General features: G+C 48.2%; 1 protein-coding gene across 1 annotated transcript in view; it reads right to left on the minus strand.

The window, feature by feature from the left end:
• Window positions 1-18288, minus strand: part of LOC119953293 (dynein heavy chain 9, axonemal-like) — a 686444-nt gene that overhangs the window by 618592 nt on the left and 49564 nt on the right. The window contains exons 7-9 of the mRNA XM_038777408.1: window positions 9778-9945; window positions 6770-6886; window positions 5489-5639 (exon numbers count right to left, since the gene is read on the minus strand). Coding sequence (XP_038633336.1) covers window positions 5489-5639; window positions 6770-6886; window positions 9778-9945 — 436 coding nt within the window. The remainder of the gene's footprint in view (window positions 1-5488; window positions 5640-6769; window positions 6887-9777; window positions 9946-18288) is intronic.

Raw genomic sequence — 18288 nt, forward strand, 5'->3', positions numbered from 1 at the left:
CGCGTCCCGGTATCGGAGCGGCGTGGCAGGAATTTTCAGCGTCAACACTGATTCTCCGACCCGGTGCGGGCTTAGAGAATCCCGACCCCGGTGTTGGAGACAGGAGGAAGTTTTAGTCGGTGTGAACCTAAGCCAGTTGGAAATTTCAACCAACCATAATTGGTCTCAACTGGACACAGCCAAAATGACTGGTAATAATAACTGGGGACCAGCTAGGATTCCTGTTCATCCAGTTGCCACCGGTATTTTTCCAATGGCCCGTAACCGGAAAAATTTGCTCTGTTAGCTGCTTCAACTTCAGGGAGACGGATCACAGGAATGCTGCGAGCTGAAGTATTCCCACTTTCCTGTGTGCCGCGTGAACTGATTCCAATTCCTGAACCTCCCTCAGCCATTAGGGAAGCCACTGGCAGTGAGATAACTGTCACATATAGTGACTGTAAAACATGAAGATGCCTTATGGGGCAGTGTACAGCGCACAAATATGAATGAAATGAAAAATGAAAATCGCTTATTGTCACGAGTAGGCTTCAATGAAGTTACTGTGAAAAGCTCCTAGTCGCCACATTCCGGCGCCTGTCCGGGGAGGCTGGTTCGGGAATCGAACCTTGCTGCTGGCCTGCTCTAAAAGCCAGCGATTTAGCCCAGTGAGCTAAACCAGCCCCTATTCATCTCCAGTGCAGCAATCATCATATTTCCCCTATTCATATGTCTTAGTCAAAGCAGCATTTGGGATGAACATGGTAAAGAGGTTCACAAACGTGTCTCAAAGTCACTGTTAGCCTTTATATTAAATTTAAAAATTTCCACAGAAATAGCAGCAATGTTTCATGAGGAGAATTTAAAGCATCAGACAGCCCAACTTGCAGTGCTAGGTTGCAAAAGAAAAACCTGCCATATATTACGCGGTTACGCAGTATTAAGAAGGGGAACGCAAAGAATTTGTGACGCATTCTAACCACAGTCTGAAACATCTTAGCACAATGGACTTGAGACACTGCAGATGCATTCCAAATCTGAATTTTCTTTGTACTTGTTTTTTTCTTTCCTTCCTGTCCCTTCCTCGAGATTAAAATGAGAACATGGCTCAATTAATCAATTATTTTTAAGAAGTCCAGACTGTTAGCCTTTATAATAGGATTTAATGGCATCATTTATTCCAAGGGACCCACACAGACTGGTGATTAAAGTGGGTTTAGCTGGGGCCATATTGAGATCTCCTGCACTGTATGCAACATTGAAGCATTAAATGGCTGAGGAACTATCGGCTTTAGAATGACTCATCGGATTTGAAATCATTTTAAATTAATAATTCGGCGCGTGTGCAGTTTCAGAAAGCATGCATAATGGAATGTTTAATCTTATTTTTAAAAATTTAGTGCATTTTAAAAATGAAGTGGCGCGTTGAGAGAGAGAGGACGGGTACCGGCGTGGGGAGAGGGAGGGGAGAGGAGGAGAGAGGGGGGAGAGGAGGAGAGGGGGGGGGGAGGAGGAGAGAGGGGGGGAGAGGAGGAGAGAGGGGGGAGAGGAGGAGAGAGGGGGGAGAGGAGGAGAGAGGGGGGGGAGAGGAGGAGAGAGGGGGGAGAGGAGGAGTGGGGGGGGAAGAGGAGGAGAGAGGGGGGAGAGGAGGAGAGGGGGGAGAGGAGGAGAGAGGGGGAGAGGAGGAGAGAGGGGGGAGAAGAGGAGGAGAGGGGGGAGAGGAGGAGAGAGAGGGGGGAGCGGAGGAGAGAGGGGAGGGGGAGCGGAGGAGAGAGGGGGGGAGCGGAGGAGAGAGGGGGGAGCGGAGGAGAGGGGGGGGGAGCGGAGGAGAGAGGGGGGAGCGGAGGAGAGAGGGGGGAGCGGAGGAGAGAGGGGGAGCGGAGGAGAGAGGGGGAGCGGAGGAGAAAGGGGGGGGAGCGGAGGAGAGAGGGGGGGGGGGAGCGGGAGGAGAAAGGGGGTGGCGGCAGGCGAGAGGGGGGAGCGGAGGAGAGAGGGGGTGAGCGGAGGGAGAGGGGGGGAGCGGAGGAGATAGGGGGGGGCGGAGGAGAGAGGGGGGATCGGAGAGGGGGGGGAGCGGAGGAAGAGGGGGGAGCGGAGGACGAGAGGGGGGGAGCGGAGGAGAGAGGGGGGGCGGCGGGAGGACGAGAGGGGGGAGCGGGAGAGAGGGGGAGCGGGAGAGAGAGGGGGGAGCGGGAGAGAGAGGGGGGAGCGGGAGAGAGAGGGGGGAGCGGGAGAGAGAGGGGGGAGCGGAGGAGAGAGGGGGGGAGCGGAGGAGAGAGCGGGGGGGAGCGGAGGAGAGAGCGGGGGAGCGGAGGAGAGGGGGGGACGTGGAGGAGAGGGGGGGAGCGGAGGAGAGAGGGGGAGCGGAGAGAGGGGGGGGGAACGGAGGAGAGAGGGGGGGAGCGGAGGAGAGAGGGGGGAGCGGAGGAGAGAGGGGGGAGCGGAGAAGAGAGGAGGGAGTGGAGGAGAGAGGGGAGAGCGGAGGAGAGAGGAGGGAGTGGAGGAGAGAGGGGGGAGAGGAGGAGAGAGGGGGGGAGAGGGGTGTGGGTACCGGCCTTCAGAGGGAGGGGGGTGTGGGTACGGCCTTCAGAGGGAGGGGGAGGGGGGTGTGGGTACCTGCCTTCAGAGGGAGGGGAGGGGGGGTGTGGGTACCTGCCTTCAGAGGGAGGGGGGAGGGGGGTGTGGGTACCTGCCTTTAGAGGGAGGGGGAGGGGGTGTGGGTACCGGCCTTCAGAGGGAGGGGGGGGGGGTGTGGGTACCAGCCTTCAGAGGGAGGGGGGTGTGGGTACCGGCCTTCAGAGGGAGGGGGGTGTGGGTACCGGCCTTCAGAGGGAGGGGGAGGGGGGTGTGGGTACCGGCCTTCAGAGGGAAGGGGGGGTGTGTGTACCGGCGTTGAGAGTGAGGGGGGCGGCGTTGGAGGGGGGTAGGGGTGGTGGTGAGGGGGGTAGGGGTGGTGGTGAGGGGGTAGGGGTGGTGGGGTGGGGGCAGGGGGGGGCGCCGCTGCCCCCAACCCCCCACCCCTACCCACCCCCCCCACCCCTACCCCCCTCACCACCACACCTACCCCCCTCACCCCACCCCTACCCCTCCCACCATCATACCCCCTCCCCACCACCCCCCCCCTACCCCCACTCCATCGTCCGCCCCCATCTCTCTCAACGCCGGTTTTACCCCCCCCTCTCAAGCCGGCCCGCAACCCCCCTCATCACCCACAACCCCCCCTCCAACGCGGCAACAACCCCCCCCTCAACGCCCACAAGCCCCCCCCTCAACGCCGGCCAACCACCCCCCCCGCCGCCGCAAACCCCCCCCAGCCGCAACCCCCCACCCACCGCCACAACCCCCCCCCCCAAACGCCGGTGGCACTCTCTCTCTCTCCCCCCCCACCCCCCCAACGCCCCCCACACAAACGCCGGGACTCTCTCCTCCCCCCCCCCCCCCCCCCCCCCCCCCCCCCCCCCCCCCGCACTCGCCCTAGGTCACTGAACGGCGTCAACCATCATCAATGGTTGCCGCCGTTTTAAAGGTACTCTGATGGACTTCGGCCCATCCTGGCTGGAGATTTGGTGAAAGTAAAAATATAATGAAATCCCGCCGGCGCCAGCTGTTCTCAGAGGCTGCCGGCGGGATTTGCACAACGCCGGTTTTTGGCCGGTCGGAGATTTAAAAACCCGGCGGGAGCGGGAATAACGCCGCCGCCGGCCGATCCTGCGTGGGGTCGGAGAATTTCTCCCAAGAAGAGGGTTACTTTAAACAGCAATCATTTCTCCACTCACCAACCCATCCATAATCAAAAGGTATTTTGGTTTGTGTCTCTCTTTACAACCACTGGCGCATTTCCCAATCCCTTGGTTTTGTATGATCTAATTACCTATTGATAGCCCCACTGTAGGATGAACTAAAAAAAGAGGGTTAGTTTCTTACACATATTCAAACCGCAAAGGGAAGGTCGCAACATCGCCTCCATGCTCACAGTAAAGGGATAGAGAAAAGAAGATTTTACAGTATGCACCACAGAGGAACTAAATATTCTTTCATATGAGTTCCATCAAAGACTAATGAGGCACTCCTTCATCGAGGCGGGCGAGCGGGCTGGAAATCAATGTTGTAGAATTCACTTCATCGGTGGCGTTGACCTCACATGATGAGACAGGCATGTAGAGATCAATCAGTCTTGTAGGTGTTGATACAGACTTTCCAGCAGAAATAGTGTAGATAGGGAGGGGTCTGTGTGTGGAGGTACCCGAGCACAGCTCCTTATCTGTGAGGCTGCTAGTTAGACAGTAAACACCAGGCAAAGCTTTTCGGCTCAGCAAAGCAGTATTACTCATTCCACAAGTCAGAAACCCATGTCACATGACTCCCATCTCCCCACCATCTTTTACACAGTATGTGTATCCATCATCTGGGTTCCAAAGACTGTCAAATGTTTCAGCTATTAAGAATTGATGGGTCCTTGGTTATTAAATATGGACAGCTTTTCTATTTCTCTCTCTAAAGTTGGACTGCACAGTCCAAAGGTGATCATTAGTGTCTCCTTGGAGATAACGAGGCACAAGTTTTCCCGAAACTGCCAGGTAACTTCTTTTGTTCATAGATCACAAGCAGATGTAGGTTCAGCCATTTTGAAGGTCATTGTGCAGTTTTTACATTTTAGAAATAGCAATGAGCATATCTATATATATTTTCTAAAAATATATAGTGTGAGGTCTTAGTCATTCATAGTCACTTAGTCAGAGGTATATTGGGGTGGAGGGCGTATAAATACACAATTATCTCTCTCTTCGACAGGCTTCCATGACAGCACCTGTCAAACACTTAATCTCTACCATCGCAAAGGACAAAAGCAGCAGACACATTGGAACATCATCACCTGCAAGCTCCTTGTCACACACCATCCTGACTTACTATATCGCAGCTTCCTCACTCTTGTGGGTCAGAATCCTGGTACTCTCTCATTCATAGCACTGTGGGAGTGCATTCACCACATAGACTCCAGCATTTCAAGAAGGAAGCTCAGCACCACCTTCTCAAGGGCAATTAAGGATGGACAATAGAAATTCTGGTAACATCCGCACTCCAAGAATTAATAAATAAAAGAGAAAATACATCCCCCAAGCTAAATTTGATTGCTTGCTGTCTCCACTGGTGGGAAATACGGAGTCAAGGATGGATGCTCATGTACACCTCTGCACTCCAGGGAAGAATCAAATAGAAGAAAGTAGTACAGGGCCACAATCACACAGCTCCGAAGAATCCTGATCAGTAGTTGCACGAGAAAAGCCACAGAACGTGCCTGGTTAGGATAGCAGAGGGAGCTATCTATGAGGTGCAGGGAGAATATAAATGAAATATAAAAATTGTCAAAAAGAGAGAAGGAAAAAATAGAAGAGAGAGGAGATAGAGAAATTATTTGTAAATTGTAATGTTAACTAAAATTCTTTACTTTGTTCACACCCTCCATTTTCCATCAACTTTAAAATCAACAACTTATCAAAATGAATCCTACCAAATTCCATTGCTTTCTCCATGTGTCCGTTATAAATGTACTTTACTTCATCCAGTTCCTTACTGTACATGACAACAAGACGAGGGTATTTGTCAGATGCATCAGCCGCTATCAGAGGTCTCTCAAGGAGGCTGCCAAACATATCCAACAACTAGAAAGAAGAAAAAGGAAATGTTTCAAAATCCAGATATTGCTTTTTAAAAACTATGCTGAACTAGAAGTCGTGTAAGAAAGGCATTGTTATTCAGAAGCTTCACCATGAAGCAAACTCACAATACTGTGCCGTTAAATATCTTGAACTATATCTTCTTCCCCCACAGGGAGGCAAGAAATTGTTGCCAGTAAGCAGGCCTATATGTCAATAAAGAATACCTCCACAGCCATTCCTGTGCATCTATCACTGTATAACATCACCACTTAAAGGAGTCGGAGTGTTCCAGGCATTAGATAACTGAGCCAAGATTGCACCAGGCCTTCAAGGAAGATCTTTTAAGTTGGTCACAAGAATAAGTAGCTCTCAAGAATTCTAATTAAATGCTTACGGTTCTGATATCAAGAACTTTTTTTTTTCATGGGACCTGGGTGTTGCTGGCAAGGCCAGCATTTGTTACCCATCCCAAATTACCCTGGGCCATTGCAAAGGGCAGTTCAGAGTCAACCCTGGGTCTAGAGTCATAGGTAGGCCAGACCAGGTAAGGATGGCAGATTTCTTTCCCTGAAGGACATTAGTGAACCCAGATTAATTTTTACAACAATCGGCAATGGTTTTATGGTACAATTATCGAGACCAGCTTTTGATTCCAGATTTCTATTAATCAATTGAATGGACTCAGTATGCTTAAGGTTCCACAAGCTAGCATGGTGGGATTTGAATCCGTGTCCCCAAGGGTCCAGTAATTTTATCACTATTCTATCATCGAGGTAAAGGTAAAGTTGCAATAGTCCCAGAAGGCCATAGAACTAACCTGTGGTGATTTAACCTGAGGGTCACCACAACTCAGGCGAGGGACAAGGTTGAGAAGGAGGGGCTTCATAAATAACCTCAGTCGGTATGGAAATTGGATCCACGCTGCTGACCTCACTCTGCTGTCCAGCCAACAGAGCTAAACCATCCCCAACCCATCAACCATAAACATGGCCTAAATTTGTCTTGTCAAGAGCACAAGTGGTAAGTTGGCATTCTGTCTTACACGCTGCCCAATTTCCAAAGTTTTGCCAAAGGTGAATGTATATCCCAACATGTTACAGCAAATAATTCTTTGCCATCACAATACAACAGACCTTAAAGGCGTGCTCCAAGGCAGGTGCATCTTCAAATGCCTGACAGAAAATGGTGGCCAGTCGTCTATCTATGTCTTCGACTTTCTGCTTCCAAACCGAAAAATCTTTTTCAAATTCCTATTAACCAGAAAACTAAATTTTCTTAACAATCGAATTATCAACAAGTTCCTGCACAAACATTTTAATTTGTTTTCAGCTGTTATTCTGGTTCAAGATCCAGAACCGTCACCTGAGATCAAAAATATTTGCCGGGAATAAACCAGAGTATCATTTGTGTCAAGGAAGGTCTTTTAATTTGGTCACAAGAATAAGTAGCTCTCAAGAATTCTAGTTAAATGCTTATGGTTCTGATATCAAGTACTTTTTTGTTCATGGGATCTGGGTGTTTCTGGCAAGACCAGCAATTGTTGCCCATCCAAATTACCCTGGGCCATTGCAGAGTGGCTTCACAGCGCCAGGGTCCCAGGTTCGATTCCCCGCTGGGTCATTGTCTGTGCGGAGTCTGCACGTTCTCCCCGTGCCTGCGTGGGTTTCCTCCGGGTGCTCTGGTTTCCTCCCACAGTCCAAAGACGTGCAGGTTAGGTGGATTGGCCATGATAAATTGCCCTTAGTGACCAAAAAAGGTTAGGGGGGGTTATTGGGTTCCGGGATAGGGTGGACGTGAGGGCTTAAGTGGGTCGGTGCAGATTCAATGGGCCGAATGACCTCCTTCTGCACTGTATTTTCTATGTCACTACTTCAGATCAGCACTACTCCAGGGGTTAGGAGTACAGGAATCTCCTTCACCCCAGTGCCACAGAGCAGTGTTTGTCTGGACAGCACAGTGCTGCTTTACGCATGTAGCTACCGCAACAAAGGTCTGAGGTGGGGTGGGATGTGAGGCCGGAGGCAATTGGGGAGCGTGGGGCAGTTGATGGCAATGGGGACAAGGGGAGCAATGTGGAAGGAGAGCTGTGCAAGGAGGTGGGGAACGGGTGTTCACAATGCCAGGCCGAGGGGCATGGGGGTGGATGAAGAAGATGAATAATGGAAGGCAGAGGGTAGACCAAGGGAAGAGAAGCTGAACCCCGATAAGTCTGCATAAACAAGGGGTCTAAGGGATAGCGCATGTATTGCTGGAAAGGGAGGCAGACAGACTGCAGTTTATAGGGTGAGGACCTGTTAATGTGGCACATTAGGGATGGTTTGCACCAAAACTGAACAGGTCGAGGCTGCAGTGGTTTCCGCAGTGGTTTCTGAAGGTTATTGTGGTCCGTAGCCCTCTTCGGAAATGGGAACTACCTCAAGGCTCCCGTTTGAGTTCAGCAGTGTCAGACAGTAATCAGAGTGTGCAGGCTTTCTTGCTACGAAATGGAAAGGAGTCACGGACGTCAGGTATGCCAGAGGCTATGTGGATTTCACAGTCTGAAGTCAGAGACAGGAGACAGGGCAAAAGAGCAGGGACCAAGCAACAGGAGTATTAATTGGGAACATGGAGTACCCCAACTGCAATGAGGGGCAAGGGCTGTGTGCTTCAAAGGAAAAATATACAGCTTGGTGTGCAGGGCTGGCCTACAATCGATGTCCCTGGATATGGTGGGCTCTAGTACAGAGCAGCAATGGGTATGGTGATGGTCACAGGGGCATCTGCAGCCTGTACTTGGGGGGAGGGGGGCACATAATATATGAAGATCTCATGTAGGAGGGAACCCCTGTAAGTGACAGTGCACATGGCCTCCAAATGGGTGGGTACAGGTCCACATGAGGCATGGGCCGTGGGGGGAGGGGGGGGACAGTGTGCCAATGTCCACCACAACAATAGGACCCTGTAATAATGAGTGAGGCTGCAGGTAAATCGGAGGCACTCAGACAGTGAGAGTTGGAGGGTTGTACTTCATCCTGTAGTAGAAGTTTAGGACCACCATCTCGACACACATGTACTTTAGCGCCTTCCAAAATCAAAAATAAGACTGGTTATGTCGGGAGGGGTACGATGAAGTGTGGGAGGACCACTAAGCTGGGCTCTGAAGCTCCTTCTTGTGACACAATCACTTGTTGGTGCCATTAAAGCAAACAGGATCCAGGTCAATTACACAGGACACATACCCCATTACCCAGGAAGCAACAGCAAGATGATTTCTAACCTAATTCATTGTTGAAGGGATAGACTCAGCTCAATAGCCTTATGTCAAGTTTGAAAAGCTGTATTGTGGAAGACAGGAATGCAGCCTTGGCAAGTGAAGGCGACAGTGAAGGGGGCACAGCTGCATCAATTCTGCCATCCCATCTGTGAAGGGGAGTCATGGGTTAACAATTAATGCCATTCAGCAGCGGCCAAACATATTCCTTTCATTCACCAAGAGCAACTGAAAGCTCATAATTGTGCCAAGTCAAGGGTAGAGTTCAGGGCCACATTGGTTCAATTGGGTATTTCACAAGTCCCATTCCCCCATCCCCCCACCCCACCCCACACTGGGCTTCAGATGCCTCTATGTGTGTGCTAGAGTCCCAAGGCTAAGTTGGCATGAGGAACGATGCAACCCAAGCTTCCAAAGCTTAGCTGCTGCAATGAGTGAATGCTTTTCATGGCCTGTCCCTTTCAAACTAGTTTTCAATCAATCCTTGTGGGGAAGTTGTCTAAACAGACAAAACTTGGGTTGATTGGAAGTCTAATTTTGAGGGAAATTGTTGTAAATTGGCAGACACCTATAAATGCGTTGCTTGACCAATGGAGTGAAACCAGGCAGTAATGTTAGAAAGTTCAGGAGCAAATGGATTGCTTTTTAAAACGTTTTTGATACTAGTAAGTGTTGTACTTGATTGTGTAACTGCATGTGAAATGCAAGACATATTATACGTACATTTAGGCTAATAAATGCACTTAAACATGCTTTTGTAGACCTACCAAATTAAAATGTTAGTATCCATCACAACCATTTTGTTCCCTTTTTCATACATACATACAAGGAGACACATTGCAGTGACACAAACGCCATCATAATCTAGATATATAATGAGCAACCTCCTACCTGGTTAACAGGATCCAAACAGTCATATGTATGGTCTGTAAACACTTTATAAAGCTCTTGGAATTCCTCATAAATTCTCACCACCTGCAGGCTCAAGGCCTTACCACGGATCCCTCCAAACTCAACTTTTTCCAGTTTAAATATATCTTGTGCTGTTACCAAGAAATCCTAATAATAAACAGAAAGATGAAAGTCATTTAATGAGTAATCAGTCCCTCGACCTTTACTGTTAAGACTAAACTGAAACATCCAATTGATTTACAATCAGGGGCTTTTCACAGTAACTTCATTTAAAGCCTACTTGTGACAATAAGCGATTTTCATTTAAGTTTCATGATCTCGGTAAATGCCTTCAATGTGTCGATACGAGGAGATGCTATCTATTCTTGTAAAAATGTGGCTAACATATTTCCCTTCGATATACTAAAATCTTTCTAATTATCATCAAAGTTAATCATAACCCTGATTATATTATTCTGCAGCATTTGCTTCATAGCTTTAACTTTTTGTTTCTATTTCTTGCAAGTTCCATTTGAAGTGTGTTCTTCCTTCTTTGTTCTTGAGATGAGCCAATGTTCCAATGTGTAAGACATGTTGCAGTGAAACAGAAGACACACATTCAGAGGTCGCAAAGAGATGTGAACACGGGTGAGTAATTCACGCCAGGACAACAAATTAGGGGAATGGGCCTATTAGGTGAAGATATCCCCTGGACTGAACAAATGTTTGTAATTTCATGCATTTGGTGTTAGGACACTGCAAGCATGTTTTTGCCAAGCTGAGGTTCCTGCTGAAGTTAGCAGATGTAGGAAGAGACTGTAGGGTACACAGTTGAAGGGATTGATCCCGGTCAGCCTGGGCAGCCAATTTGAGGTACGTTGGGTCTGGACGGCCATAGGAAGACATCGAGTTCAGCAGAATTTCTCTTTACAAAGAGACATTGCCTTCTGGAACAAACTGCCGATGTATGTGATGGGTTTTTAATCCTTTAAAACAAACTTGACTGTTTTCCGAGTGAAGAGGATGACTTATTAGGGTTGGTTGCAATTGGAAGAACTTAAGTTGAGTTTGAATTTATTGTCTTAGGACAGGGCTTCCCAAACTTTTCCAGCCAAGGAATCCTTATGACCTCCCAAGAGTACTGACGGAACTCCTGAGAAACATTATCATTATGTTGAAGAGTTAACCAACAAAACATCGAATCTTTTTGCACAGTGGGTACAAACATGTAAAAACATTGATAAAAGTCTTTTCTATTTCTTTTATGCACACTTTTATTATATTTTAAAGTTCCCTTATTTGGGAAATACAGAAATCTTTGCTTTTTTTCCCATACTTACACAGACATACAGACTCTCCCCCTCTCTCTCCCTCACACAAACACACATACACACGCCCTCTCCCCTTCACACATACTCTCCCTTCTCTCTCCCCCTCAAACATACTCACACTCATCTCCTCTTTCTCACACAAACGCACGCATTCACACACACTCTCCCCCTCTCTCACCCTCACACACACACACACATACTCACACTCCCACCTCTCTCTCCCTCACACAAACACACACACATACACTCGCACTCCCATCTCTCTCTCTCACAAACACACACATACAACCTCCTCTCTCCCTCACGCAAACACACACAGACACACTCACACCTCCCTCTCACACACCAACACATTCATACAGGGTCCCATCTCTTTCTCACACACAAAGACACACACACTCCCACCTCTCCCTCTGATACACTGTTACGAATTGGGGACAATTAAGATTAAAAAGCAAAAGTGGGATAAAATAAAAGGGAGAATTGATAAGGGAAGCATTCTGAAGGAGGTTTTAATATGCAGATTAGCATGCCAGTGAAAAAAGCAAGTGTTTACCTACGTGATTGGGGGAAAACAAGGGGGTATAGAAGAGATAACGTCAAAGTGGAGAGTTAAGGAAATTAGCACTTAGATGCTAAAAAGCCAGGTCCACAGGGTGGGCAACATCAAAGGGACTGAATAATATATCCATAGCACAAAAACTGGAGGAAGGGGAACAGTAGAGTAAGCTACCATCACTGCCACACCCAGCTGCAGAAAACAGTCTCCCTTGAAAACACGTTTATGCTGAGGGCAGCATGTGCTAATTCTTAGTGGAGTATATTTTCAACATATACTGTGAGAAAAGATATGCAAGCCAGGAAGTAATAGTCCAGTTGTTTTGTGATCAATGAGTAAAGAATATTTATTATCTCAGCAGAAAAACACATGACAAGAATGATGATAATACAGTACAACAGTACACTTAACTACACTGATGGTATTGCGTGAAGTCACCCGTTGTTCCCAACTACCAACATTTCCTGAATTTTGAGATGTCACTTGTTCCCAAAACAACATCCAATATTATATGACTCGATAAGCTAAATCCAGCAGATAATTACCATGCACAGTTGCTTCACAGCTCCAGGGTCCCAGGTTCGATTCCGGCTTGGGTCACTGTCTGTGTGGAGTTTGCATGTTCGCCCCATGTGTGGGTGGGTTTTCTCCGGGAACTCCGGTTTCCTCCCACAGCCCAAAGATGTACAGGTTAGATGGATTGTCCATGATAAATTGCCCTTAGTGTCCAAAAAGGGTAGGTGGGCTTACTGAGTTACGGGAATAGGGTGGAGGCATGGGTTTGAGTGGGGTGCTCTTTCCAAGGGCCAGTGCAGACTCGATGGGGTGAATGGCTTTCTTCTGCACTGTAAATTCTATGATTCTAAAAGGGAAGCTGGTTAAAATCCAAAACTTGACCCGAAGAAGATTACGCCTTTGCTGAAACTGAAGAAAATTTTCCCAAAGTAGACAAATAACCTGTGCATGGTAATTATCTGCTGGATTTAGCTCATAGAGTCATATAATATTGGATGTTGTTTGGGAACAAGCGACATCTCAGAATTCAGGAAATGTTGGTAGTTGGGAACAACGGGTGACTTCACGCAATACCATTAGTGTAGTTAAGTGTACTGTTGTACTGTATTATCGTCCTTCTTGTCATGTGTTTTTCTGTTAAGATAATAAATGTTAAGATAATAAATATTCTTTACTAATTGATCACAAAACAACTGGACTATTATTTCCTGGCTTGCATATCTTTTCTCACAGTATATGTTGAAAATATACTCCACTAAGAATTAGTGTTCCAAGTTACCCATTTGGGTTTTGAGATATCCTCGCATTTAACATTACAGAGGTTATTAAGGCACACATATGCAAGGTCGCACGTTATGTGACTCCTGTTCGAGGCTCTGGTTTTCAGAATTTAATGGCCGGTTTTAGGGGCAGGTTTTGAATGAGCTGGTGCATGAAGGTATAAGGAAGGCAGGAGACGTCGAAGACCCAGAAGAAGGGCACTGGAAAGAAGGGGGTGAGCGAAAGTCTGCCGAAGGAGTTGGCGAGTCCGGCGGAAAGAAAGATGGCGGAGGTTGGATTGCTGGGTGGGGCTGCTCCCCTGACAATGGAAACTCTGACTAGAGTGATAATCCGGAGAATTTGAGAGGCAGTTCACCAACCACATGGAGATGATGCAGAGGGAAGATGATGGCTGCGATGAAGGAGTGGGTGGAGCAGGTGATTACACTGGTGAAGGAGGCAGTGCCGAAGCCATCGGCCAAGGTACAGAAGCAAGGGGAGATGCTGAAGGGGGTGCAGGACGTTCTGTCGCAGCACAGTGACTAGTTCACCTTGATGGGCGAAGAGCTATAGAGGGTTTTGGAGGCCAACAAAGGGCTCAGAACCAAGGTTGAGGACCTGGACAACAGGTCAAGGCGGCAAGATCTATGAACCGTATGCCTGTCTGAGGTGGTGGAGGACCCGAGGTCGACCGAGTACTTTGCAAAGATGCTGGCAGAGCTGTTGGGGAGGGGGAAGAACTCTCCCGATATGAGCTGGACAGGGCACATCAGTCACTCAGTCCGAAGCCGAAAGTGACAGAACCACTAAGGGCAGTTATAGCTTCCATAACTTTCATGTTAAGGAGAAGACCTGAGTTGGGCAAAGCAAGGCGAGAGGTGAAGTGGGAAGGCCTATTCGAATATACCAAGATTTGACGGTATAATAGGCAAGAGGTGAGGCTTAGAAAGAATTTGGTGAGTCAGGTGTTTCACTCGGTGCCAACTCCGGAGGGAGGCAGCAGCAAGGGTGATAGTTCGGGTATGGGATAGGATGGGGAAGTTGCTGTTGGCTCCAGAGCAGATTAATAAATTATTTGAGGAATTTTATAGGGACCTGTATAGGTCGGAGCCCCGGAAGAGGAGCCAGGGATGAGGGAATTTCTGGATGGGCTGGAGTATCCGTGGCTGGGAAAAGAGGGTAGGGCAGGGCTGGAGGAACCGGTGGAGGAGCAGGAGATAAAGGAGGCAATTGGGAGGATTCAGACAGGGAAGGCAGCAGGGCCCAATGGGTTCCTGGTTGAATTTTATAAGATGTTTAAAGAAATGCTGGTGCCATTGATGGTGGGAATGTTTGAGGATGCAATAGGTCGGGGTGTCTTGCCGCAAATGATGGGGCTGGCATCCATCTCATTGCTACTAAAGAAGGACAAGGACCCGGTGCAGTGTGTGTTGTACAGGCCCATATCTCTGCTGAATGTAGATGCAAAAATACTGGCAAAGGTGTTGGCGTCAAGGTTGGAAGGGTGTCTCCCTAAGGTGATTGGGGAGGACCAGTCTGAGTTTGTGAAGGGAAGACAGTTGTTCTCAAACGTGAAGAGGTTGCTGAATGTGATCCTTTCTCCAGCAGAGGGAAGGGAGATGGAGGTGGTGGTGGCACGGGACACAGAGAAGGTGTTTGATTGAGTAGAGTGGGGTTATTTGATGGCAGTACTGGAGAGGTTTGGAATTGGGCTGAAGTTTGTGGCGTGGGTGCAGCTGTTGTATAAGGAACCGGTGGCGAGTGTCCAGACTAACAGCATGAATTCAGGGTATTTCACACTGTACCGGGGTATGAGGCAGGGGTGTCCTATGTCTCCCTTACTGTTTGCATTGGCTATAGAGCCCTTGGCCGTTGCGCTAAGGAGCTCAGGATTGTGGAAGGGGATGGTGAGGTGAGGGGGGGATGGAGCACAGAGTGTCCCTATACGCCGATGATCTGCCATTGTATGTTTCGGACCTGAGTGCGTCGGTGGGGAGTATAATGGAGCTGCTTCAGAGATTCAGTGCATTTTTGGGGTATAAATTGAATCAAGAAAATGCGGGTACTTTATCGTCTCCCCACCGGGAGCGGGGGTGGGGGCGGCTGCCAATCCAGTTAACAGCAACCCACTTTACGTATTTGGGGGTGGCAGGTAGCCCGGAATTGAGCAAGGCTCCAGAAGTTTCATTTCACTAGTTTGGTGGCGAAGGCCTATTTGTCGAGGTGGGACAATCGCCATCTGTCATTGGCGGGCCGGATGCAGGCAGTAAAAATTAATGTTTTGCTGCATTCCCTGGGGAGGGGGTGGGGGGAGCATTAGGCCTTCCAAACCTGCTGCATTGTTATTGGGCGGCGAATGCGAAGAGGGATTACCAGAGTTGTATAATTCTTCTGCACACTCGCCTTGACATCCTTCCTAAAGTGCAGTGCCCAAAATGAAACAGATATTCCAGCTGAGGCCGAGTCAGTGTTTTAGAAAAGTTCAGCATGGGTTCCTTGCTTTATCAATAAAGCCAAGGATCACGTATTTTAAGAATAGCCATCTCAAGTTGTTCTGCATCCTTCAAAGATTTATGTACAAACACCTCCAGATCTTTCCGGCATCCCTTTTTTGACGGAGTTCACATTCCCTTTCCTCATTCTTCCTACCAATACGTATCCTGTTACACCTCTCTGGGTTAAATTTCATCTGTCACTGGTCTGCCCAGTTTATCCATGTCCTCCTACCGTCTGTTACTCACCTCTTCATTATTTACCACTTTTCGAACTTTCAGATCATCCGCAAAACTTTGAAATTACCCCTGTGTACCCAAATCCAGGTAATTAATATACAGCAAAAAAAAACAATGGCCCTATAATGGGCCCTGAGCACCATAGCATACGTCTCTCCAGTCTGAATAAAAGCCATTCCCCGCGGCAGGAATTCTCTGGCCGTTGGGGTTCTCTTTAACCGCTGTCGGCACGCCCCCACCCGCCGGTTTCCCGGTGGCTTCAATGGGAAATCCCATGGACAAGCGGCTGAAAGAGAGAATCCCGCTGCCTGCGAACGATGCGCCACCGAGATGCACGCATCTGGGAAAACGGAGAATCTCGCACCATTTCTCTTTTGATACAGTCTTGGGATATGAGCACTCTTACCAAGGCCAATATTTACAGTCAGCCCCCAAGCCCCCCTCCTGAAGGCAATTGAATTGCTTCCTCTGCTAGTTCAGGGGCAGTTAAGAATCAAACACATTTTTCTGGATTTGGAGTTACATGCAGGCCAGCTCTGGGAATAATTGTGGATTTTCTTCCTGAAATTATGTTAGTGATCCAGATAAATTTTACAACAATCTGGTCGTTCAGTGGCCAACTTTACTTTTTTTTTAATTTAGAGATCCCAATTAATTTTTTTTTTTTCCAATTGAGGGGCAATCTACCTAAGCTGCACATCTTTGAGTTGTGGGGGTGAAACCCACTCAGACATGGGGTGAATGTGCAAACTACACACGGACAGTGACCCAGGGCCGGAATTCGAAACCGGGTCCTCAGCGGCGCAGTCCCAGTGATAACCACTGCGCAATATGCCACCCGCATGGCCAACGTTACTGAGACAAGTTCTTTATTCCTGATTTCTATTTTATTAACTGAAAGTAAATTCCCCAACAGCCAAGGTGGGACTCATATCTCTGGATCCTTAGTCCAACCCTCAAAGTTACTTGTAAAATAACTTCAAGATTGACACTTCAATTTTGTATCCACTGTCACTTTAATCATAATGTGGGAAGCACGGTAGCACAACGGGTCGTCACAGTTGCTTCACCGCTCCAGGATGCCAGGTTCGATTCCTGGCTTGGGTCTCTGTCTGTGCGGAGTCTGTACATTCTCCCCGTGACTGCGTGGGTTTCCTCTGGGTGCTCTGGTTTCCTCCCACAGTCCAAAGATGTGCAGGTTAGGTGGATTGTCCACGATAAATTGCCCTTAGTGTCCACAAAGGTGAGGTGGGGTTGCTGTGTTACGGGGATAGGGTGGAGGCGTGTGCTTAAGTAGGGTGCTTTTTCCAAGAGCCAGTGCAGACTCGATGGACCGAATGGCTTCCTTCTGCACTGTAAATTCCATGATGGTTCTATAATATCAGCTTTAATTTTAAGATACCTATTATGTGAACTGTTTTTATCCTTTCGTGGATGGGGGACCACTGACAAGGACAGGATTCATTGCTCATCCCTTACTGGCCTTCAACTGAGTGCATTGCCTGGCCACTTCAACCACATTGCTGTTGTTCTGAAGTCATCTGTAAGCCAGGCCAGGTTGGGTAAGGACGGCACAATTCCTTTGCCAAAGAGCAGTGTTGAATTGGTCGGGTTTTTATACAATACTTGATCTGGGGCTGGTTTAGCTCACTGAGCTAAATCGCTGGCTTTTAAAGCAGACCAAGCAGGCCAGCAGCACGGTTCGATTCCCGTACCAGCCTCCCCGGACAGGCGCCGGAATGTGGCGACTAGGGGCTTTTCACAGTAACTTCATTGAAGCATACTCGTGACAATAAGCGATTTTCATTTTCATTTCATTTCATCTCCATTACTGATGACTAACCTTCAATTTGAGATTTATTAATTGAATTTAAATTCCACCATACCATGTGGTATTTGAACCCGTGTTCCCAGAGTGTCACACTGGGACTCCATATTAGGTGGCACAGTGGCTGACGCTGCTGCCTCACAACACCAGGGACCCTATTCAGTTCCAGTCTTGGGTTGCTGCTTGTGTGGAGTTTGCATGCTCTCCCCGTGTCTGAGTGGGTTTCCTCCACGTGCTCCGGTTTCCTCCCACAGTCCAAAGATGTGCAGGTTAGATAGACTGGTCATGTTAAAATTGTCCCTTAGTATCCAAAGATCTGCAGGTTAGCTTGGGGTGATGGGAGTTATGAGGATAGGGCAGGGGAGTGGGCCTAGGCAAAGTGCTCTTTCGGAGGCTCGGTGCAGACTCGATGGGCTGAATAGCCTCCTTCTGCTCTGGAGGAATTCTAGGAATTCTATGAATTACTTGGGAAGTGACATTACCACTGCGCCACCATCTCCCCACCTTGTAGAGCACATTCATTGATGTTCAACACTTTGGAGAGTTGGGGGAGTAGTGTATCTGGGACTTAGGTGGAACCATACAAAGAAATGACTCAAACAAAATGGAGTGGAATATTATATGAACAAAAATATGTTTCCTTTAAAGATTGTGAGGGCAGGAAAACTGGAAGGATATTTGTTTGCACTCTCCAAACAGACTCAATGAAGAAGTCACTTTCAATTACATTAGATCGACTTAGTATTCTGCACATTGCAGATAAAGAGGCAAAACACAGGTTAATTC

The sequence above is a fragment of the Scyliorhinus canicula genome, chromosome 18, assembly GCF_902713615.1.
Source record: "Scyliorhinus canicula chromosome 18, sScyCan1.1, whole genome shotgun sequence".
NCBI lineage: Eukaryota > Metazoa > Chordata > Chondrichthyes > Carcharhiniformes > Scyliorhinidae > Scyliorhinus > Scyliorhinus canicula.